The sequence below is a fragment of the Falco cherrug genome, chromosome 3 (assembly GCF_023634085.1).
Source record: "Falco cherrug isolate bFalChe1 chromosome 3, bFalChe1.pri, whole genome shotgun sequence".
Taxonomy (NCBI): Eukaryota; Metazoa; Chordata; class Aves; order Falconiformes; family Falconidae; genus Falco; species Falco cherrug.
Window position 1 is genome coordinate 102,965,175 of NC_073699.1, and position 7,907 is coordinate 102,973,081.

Below are 7,907 nucleotides of genomic sequence, written 5' to 3' on the forward strand. Positions count from 1 at the left end.
TGTGCCAAGGTCTTTGGAAGTGACAGTGCTTTACAAATTCACCTCCGCTCGCATACAGGCGAAAGACCTTTTAAGTGTAACATATGCGGAAACCGCTTTTCCACAAAGGGCAACCTGAAAGTTCATTTCCAGAGGCATAAAGAGAAATACCCTCACATTCAGATGAACCCTTATCCCGTTCCAGAATACCTCGATAATGTGCCGACCTGCTCCGGAATCCCATACGGCATGTCGCTGCCCCCAGAGAAGCCAGTCACAACGTGGTTAGACAGCAAACCCGTTTTACCGACCGTCCCGACTTCCATCGGGCTCCAGCTGCCCCCCACTATACCTGGTGTGAACAGTTACGGTGATTCTCCGAGCATCACTCCCATGAGCAGGTCACCCCAGAGGCCTTCTCCTGCCTCCAGCGAATGCACTTCTCTGTCCCCAAGCCTCAATACTTCGGAGTCAGGCGTTCCAGCCTCTGCCGAGTCCCCGCAGCCTGTCCAGAGTGGCTCAGCTCTGCCCAAGGCAGAACCCGTCACTCTGCCTCCCACAAGCACGCGGCTTGGGGACCTTTCTGTGGGCGGGCAAGTTTCCACAGCTTCCACATCTTCAATTTCTACGGCTGTTACGGACAGCAGCGTTGCAACAAGCCTCCCAAACCCTGTGCTTCCAGCAGTGTCCGACCAGTTCAAGGCAAAGTTTCCATTCGGTGGTCTGCTAGACTCTATGCAAACATCAGAAACCTCAAAACTACAACAGCTCGTGGAGAACATTGATAAGAAGATGACAGATCCAAATCAATGCGTCATTTGTCACCGTGTGCTTAGTTGTCAGAGCGCTCTCAAGATGCATTACAGAACGCATACAGGAGAAAGACCATTTAAATGCAAAATTTGTGGACGTGCCTTTACTACAAAAGGCAATCTAAAAACACATTTTGGAGTTCATCGAGCGAAGCCACCACTTAGAGTACAGCACTCGTGTCCCATTTGTCAGAAGAAATTTACAAATGCAGTTGTTCTTCAGCAGCACATTCGTATGCATATGGGCGGGCAAATTCCAAACACGCCGCTACCAGAGGGCTTCCAGGACGCCATGGACTCAGAGCTTTCCTATGATGAGAAGAACGTTGACACCCTGAGCAACTTTGATGATGACATTGATGAAAATTCTATGGAGGAGGACCCGGAGCTAAAGGACACGGCAAGTGACTCATCCAAACCCCTCATCTCTTACTCTGGGTCATGTCCTTCCTCGCCACCTTCTGTGATCTCCAGTATTGCTGCTTTGGAGAATCAAATGAAAATGATTGATTCTGTCATGAACTGTCAGCAGCTGACCAGTTTAAAATCCATAGAAAATGGATCAGGGGAAAGCGACCATTTGAGCAACGACTCCTCATCAGCCGTGGGCGATCTCGAAAGCCAGAGCGCAGGCAGCCCTGCGATGTCAGAGTCTTCTTCCTCCATGCAAGCTCTGTCTCCTGTAAATAGCAATAGCGAGAGTTTCAGATCAAAGTCCCCCGGTCTCAGTAACCAGGAAGAGCCACAAGAAATACAATTAAAGACAGAAAAACCAGACAGCCCACCACCTGCCACTGAAAATGGAGGCGCATTAGATCTGACATCCACCAACCCGGGAAGACCAGTCATCAAAGAGGAGGCTCCTTTTAGCCTGCTGTTCCTGAACAGAGAACGTGGTAAGTTTAAAAGTACTGTTTGTAATATCTGTGGCAAGCCTTTTGCTTGTAAGAGTGCATTGGAAATTCACTACCGCAGCCATACTAAAGAACGTCCATTTGTTTGTACAGTCTGCAGTCGTGGGTGTTCCACTATGGGTAATTTAAAACAGCACTTACTGACGCACAAATTAAAAGAGCTGCCTTCTCAGTTATTTGAACCCAACTTTACTCTAGGTCCCAGCCAAAGTACTCCTAGCCTGGTCACCAGTACAGCACCTACCATGATCAAAATGGAAGTGAATGGTCACAGCAAGCCGATCTCTTTGGGTGAGGTTCCCTCGCTTCCAGCTGGAATCCAGGTTCCTGCTGCACCACAGACAGTGATGAGTCCGGGGATCACCCCTATGCTGGCACCCCCCCCTCGCCGGACTCCCAAGCAGCACAACTGTCAGTCGTGCGGGAAGACCTTCTCCTCAGCAAGTGCACTGCAGATACACGAGCGCACCCATACTGGTGAAAAACCGTTTGGTTGCACAATCTGTGGTAGAGCTTTTACCACAAAGGGGAATCTTAAGGTAAGAGGCCAAATAAAACTGTAAAGGCTCGGGGGGGGTGTTAAGGCACTGTGCTTGAACTCGACAGGGTTTAGCACTGAGTGTTTGCCCCGAAGGCAGGAGTGGAGGGAGCTGCGAGGTGGTGCTGGCTGGGTAGCGGTGGTCGCTGTGCTCCCGCTGTGCTGGCGAGAGGGGCCATGTGCAGCGGGCTGAGCAGCCGGGCAATGATGCGCACTGCGGAGCTGGTTGCGAGAGAATGTGCATGCACGTCACCGCTGCCCTGGCAGGCGTGGTGGCACACGTAGCCAGCTGATGGACATGTCCGGGCAGCTCTTGCCAACTATCGGTGCAAAAATACCACCTCGGCATAAACGAGAAGCGTGGAGCTTGCTCAGCTCCTGGGGCGCCTCTCAAATTTCCATTTTCTGCCCTGCTTCACAGCTGTGGCAGACGAGAAAGCTGCTTCCCGCTGGTGTACAGTGGGCTGCCACGGGACTGACGCCTTCATTCCCGCAGCCTGCTTAACCATCAGGACACAGCCTGGGGAATATGTTTTTATGCGTCCTTTTTGAAAATACGAAATTTAGCAAAGTAATCCATGCCTCTGGCATGAGATAAAACATTATGAAAATAGACAAGGTGCAAAAAGGGGAAGGGCAGCAAAACCCGCCTGCCTGCTACCACGAGTAATGCCCTGGGTAAGCCTCAGCGTGTGAGGGCTCGCAGCTCGTGTGTGGGGTTGCCTGGCCTAGCAGTTACGTGTGCTTCATCCTCATGGTGCCGCCTTTGCCCTCGCTGAGAAGGGACAAATGTGCACTGAAAAATTACCGTGGTGCTGGGTTTTCTCTGTATAGGTTGACCGGGGCCTTAGAACTGTGTCTTAACTGGAATTGATTTGTTTTCCATGCGAATTAAAAGTCATTTTTTTTAACGAAAGCAAGTGGTTCTGTAAGAGCGAGCCTTTCAGGCCAGCCCGCTTGCCTGAACGTGCTAACCTGGGGGTGCTTCTTGTTCCCGTCTGCTCCGCAGGTTCACATGGGAACCCACATGTGGAATAACGCCCCTGCCCGCCGTGGCCGCCGCCTCTCTGTGGAAAACCCCATGGCTCTGCTCGGCGGCGACGCACTCAAGTTCTCCGAGATGTTCCAGAAGGATCTGGCAGCTCGGGCCATGAACGTTGACCCCAATTTTTGGAACCAATATGCTGCGGCTATCACTAACGGACTCGCTATGAAGAACAATGAGATTTCTGTCATACAGAACGGAGGCATCCCCCAGCTCCCAGTAAGTCTCGGCGGAGGTGCCATCCCGCCTCTGAGTAACCTTACCGGTGGCATGGACAAAGCTCGCACGGGCAGCAGCCCTCCCATTGTTGGTCTGGACAAAGCAAGCTCGGAAACGGGAGCCAGTCGTCCATTCACCAGGTTTATTGAGGATAATAAAGAGATTGGCATAAATTAAAAGCATTCATTCTGAATAACTGTTGGACCACTCCTCGGCACAACACTTGTCCTGTTCCGTGTACAGCTTTTGAAGCTAAGCATTAGTTTCCTGACCTAAATGCATAGGTTCCCTTTAAAGTCTTACCCATAGCAGAAATACATAACTTTGTGGCTGCTGAAAAGTTGTCTTGCAAGATCTGCATGGTACTTCTTTCAACAGTGAGTTTGACTGTTACCAAGAACTTTGAAACCTTTTAATTTAACAGAAAACAAACAAACAAACAAATCATGGGATAACTTCATTAGAAACAGAAAGAGGCTAGTCTACGTCCACTTTGCTTCTTACAAAACTTACTGTCACCTGAGAGCGGGGGGCTTCATTACGGCATTCTGTCACACTTATTTGCTGGTTTTGTTCCAATTAGTTAGCAACTTGGACTATGTTTTTAGGAATCTTAATCTTAAATAAGTGATTTAGTACCCCAATGCTGTGTATTATTACAGTATCCTTGTCTGTAGTATTTATAATGTTAAGATTATGCGGGTAACAGACAATATACTAGCCCCAAACTTAAATGAAGCTTTTGTACTGCAAAATACATCTGGCTATGTGATTTTTCTTTTTTTTTTCCTTTTTTTTTCCTTTTTTAAAAGAAAAAACACCAAGTTTTGTTTTACTATAAATAAGTGGTTTATTTCAATTCAGGCAAAATTGTGAAGTTTTATTGGGAAAGATAGCATGCTTTTCATGTGCAAGTACCTGTCAGTAACAAACCTTTTTTTTTTTTTTTATTTAAATATTTGTAGCTGCTATGTGGACAGTTGTTCTATTAAATGAAAAAAAAATGTAGTGTGGATTTTAGCTCAATGATTGGAAAACAAGTTACAGACAAACCTTAGCACCGTAAGTTATTCACAACATTATAAACGGTTGTGAGTAAATACTCCATGTTATCAAAGCTGTATAATAAAAAGGTAATGTTTGTATAATGTGGTTGCAAACTCTTAATTTATACTATTGCACTTTTAGTATTTTGTATTAGGGAGGTTTGTCTATAATTTGAAACTGAACAAAGATGTAAACTATTTTATAAATAGTACTTTGACTTGAGGAATAAGGAGGAGAACCGTGTTGCAGTTTCTTGTTTTGTTTTAAGGTCGAACGACAAGAGATCTCTATTAACTAAGCAGAAAAGCCGCAGAGAACTGTCAGATCCTTAGGAGATATGGGGCCTGCCATTTCTTAAATGGAAATGATTCATTTCACTTTTCTACAAAGCCCACTTAAAAGAGTGACCACCCCTGACAGAATTCTGATGCATTTATCTTAGGAGTGTGATACTAATATGAGTCTAAGGTAGAGGAAGGAAAGCATTGCGTAGGTTTAATTTTGCTGTGATCTGTTCTGTCCCTTTCACACATACCCACGAGAACAATGTCGCCTGCCTAATAGCACGGGAACGAAGTAAGGACTCTTGGGCAGCGTGAGCAGTAGTAATAGACAATTGTTCTGTTTGCATTTCCAACCCTGGCTGATTATCTTCTCAGATTGCTCCAAAGCACAATGTACCCTGATTAATCAAATATAATTTTCTGTTGATTGCATTGTTTAAATTACACCAAGTAAATAAAGGGAATGGTTCCACTTGGAAGCTAGGCTGGGGATGCTGAGGAGACTGGGGCTTAATCGAAACTTGAACAGTAACCGTTCTGTGTACTACCTCATTTTTGTGCATTACGAGCATGGTGGAGTTGACACCATGAACTTCCGTCCGGCAGAATTGCTTGAGGGACATGATGGGTAGCTGGGTAACAGCGCAAGGAGTTTTATGCCCCTGAAGAACAAATCAGACAGTGAGGTCTTCTCAGTTGAGGCTGAAAAATAGGACAATCTTTCTTACACAACAAAAACCATTACTGTAAGAGGATGGACTATTTCTGCCATCATGTAATGGAGTGAAGAGAGGTTCAAAGACTTATTAGCTGTTTGTTTCTGTGGGAAATGAACAATGAACTCTACAGCTCCATTTCCTGCAGTGATGAGATAGAGATATATAGATATATCTATCTATATATAAGCAAAACTATGTATCTGTAACGCCTCTACAATACAACATCTTTTTTTGCCACAGTGCATGGGTGGTTAGGGGTGTTTCCAAGCATTGGAAAAAAAAAAAAATAAAAAGGAAAACTGAGGTGGCTTAATGTTGCTGTATTTCAGCAATTGAATGTTTTTATTTATCTGTGTCATTTTTGGTGTGACTTTTTTTTTTTTGGGTAGTATTTGGTACCATGTAGTGTTATCTCTGTTCCCTAAAGGACGTGTATAACTTAAAAAAAAAAAAAAAAGAAAGAAAAGGAAAAAAAAGAGAAGAAAAAATGAAAAAGGAAAAAATGAAAAAAGATGTAAAGTGTTGTAAATAAGATGGTTGAAGATGGTACAGTAAGACTGACCCCATTTTGTATTCAGGGTTAGGTCATTCCTCTCTGCATGGTGAAGAGAGACACTATTTTTATACTGTGATACCATGTAGGGCTAGGAGCCTCCCTGAACCAGCTGGGAATTGTTACCTAGATCCAATATTTTTTATTATTAAATCTTGTTGGCTTGACACATCTACTGATTGAAATGGATGTCTTAGTCTAGGTTACTATTTTTGTCATATGGAATTGAATAAAATGCAGGATGTAATATTATTTCTGAATTGCGTTCCTTGATTATTCTAATAACAGAGCAAGATATGAGACTAAGGTCACTTGTGGTAGATTGGTGTCAATGACTTCTAATCGTTGCATCTGAAAATCGGAATAAGGGCGACACCTTATTATTCAAATGCTATTCTAATATATATTAACAGTGCAAAGGGGTAGAATTATTAAAGTCTCTTTTCCAATGAAAATAAATCATAAAAGCATTATTCACAAGACAGTAGGAAAAACAAAACCCCAAAATATTTTGGAGGGGGGAAAACAGCTTTTGGAAGGACTACTGCTTCAAATTGACTGCTTTCTGAACACTTACCATGTACTGTCTACCAAAAAAAGCCTTCTTTTCATGTTGTTGGAACATCTGCCTAATATTCACGATACACTGCATGATCAAATTTGGGAAGAAATTTATCAGGAGCAGTTCAAATTCTAAAATACAAAAAAAAAAAAAAAGAAAAAAAAAAAGAAAAGAAAAAAATCAACAACTCGCATCCATTCATTCCAAATGACATAACCTGTATGTTTAAACCCATGGTTTTGTTTCTTCTTTTTTTGCAAGACTCTAATTTATCAAAGCATGTCTAACTTTAACCAAATTATTTTTTCACGTTGATTTAAATGAAAATATTTACATTCTTAAGGTTAGGCATGTGATTAAGTATCTCCTGCAAAAAAAGCTGTATGTTTGAGTAAGCTTCAAGCTGTTATAATCCGGTGATGAATGCCAGCTGCATTTGAAACAGACAAAAGATAAAGAAAAGAGAAAAAAATCTGTACTAATCATCTTTCAGTGGCCTTGTTATAAAGATACTCTGTTTCATAAGACCTACCCAAAGAAGGTACGAGTTCCCTCTGGTGACTCCACAACAATAGGCTTGTGCTTGTGTTGCTGCATGCACATCCCTGAGCCCTGCTGAGAGAGAACGTGATGTGCAAAAGAGAAGGAAAGCGAAGGAGCACTGATAGTTGTGGTTCTGTTCAAAACACAGGAGGAAAATTACCTGCTTTCCCCTCCTCCCCCCCAAAAAAGGACAAAAGCAGAATGGTATCTATTTTTAAATATGTATGGGTTATTTTTCTTATTATAGGAAGACATTAAATAATAAGATGTGCTACACAGATGAAAATGGTCAAAGTCTGCTGAATTACAGATGTTTAAAAACAGAGCCATGGAGGAGCTCTAGATAATCAGAAAAATGGCCAGTTAGAATTTTTTTTGAGGGGAAGGTTATTTTACACATGAAAATTCCAGCAAGGCTTTTAAACTCTTCACTTATATTTTTGCCATGAGTTATTAGAGAGCATTTATGATAAATGATTGACATGACTACTTTTTTGCCCATGTTTTTTTTCCTTTTGTACAAAGTATTTCTCAAGATATTATCCATTCCTTTACCTATTTTGTCCTTTCTGTTATCCATTCCTTCACCTATTCTGTGCTTTCTATCTTGGCAAAAACTTTGTTTTTCTAAATCTGAATTTATGCTGTATTTGTGTTGCCTTTAATTTACTTCTCTGCACGTACTCTGTCAT

General features: G+C 42.8%; 1 protein-coding gene across 1 annotated transcript in view; it reads left to right on the forward strand.

Annotated features, from left to right (window-relative positions):
- The window catches only part of SALL3 (spalt like transcription factor 3), a 22,913-nt gene extending 16,135 nt beyond the window's left edge, over nucleotides 1-6,778 (forward strand). Inside the window, exons 2-4 of the mRNA XM_005434927.4 lie at nucleotides 1-1,687; nucleotides 1,904-2,244; nucleotides 3,253-6,778. The exon at nucleotides 1-1,687 is cut by the window's left edge and continues 1,250 nt beyond it. Coding sequence (XP_005434984.2) covers nucleotides 1-1,687; nucleotides 1,904-2,244; nucleotides 3,253-3,684 — 2,460 coding nt within the window. The 3' untranslated portion in view covers nucleotides 3,685-6,778. The remainder of the gene's footprint in view (nucleotides 1,688-1,903; nucleotides 2,245-3,252) is intronic.
- The last annotated feature ends 1,129 nt before the right edge of the window (nucleotides 6,779-7,907 follow it).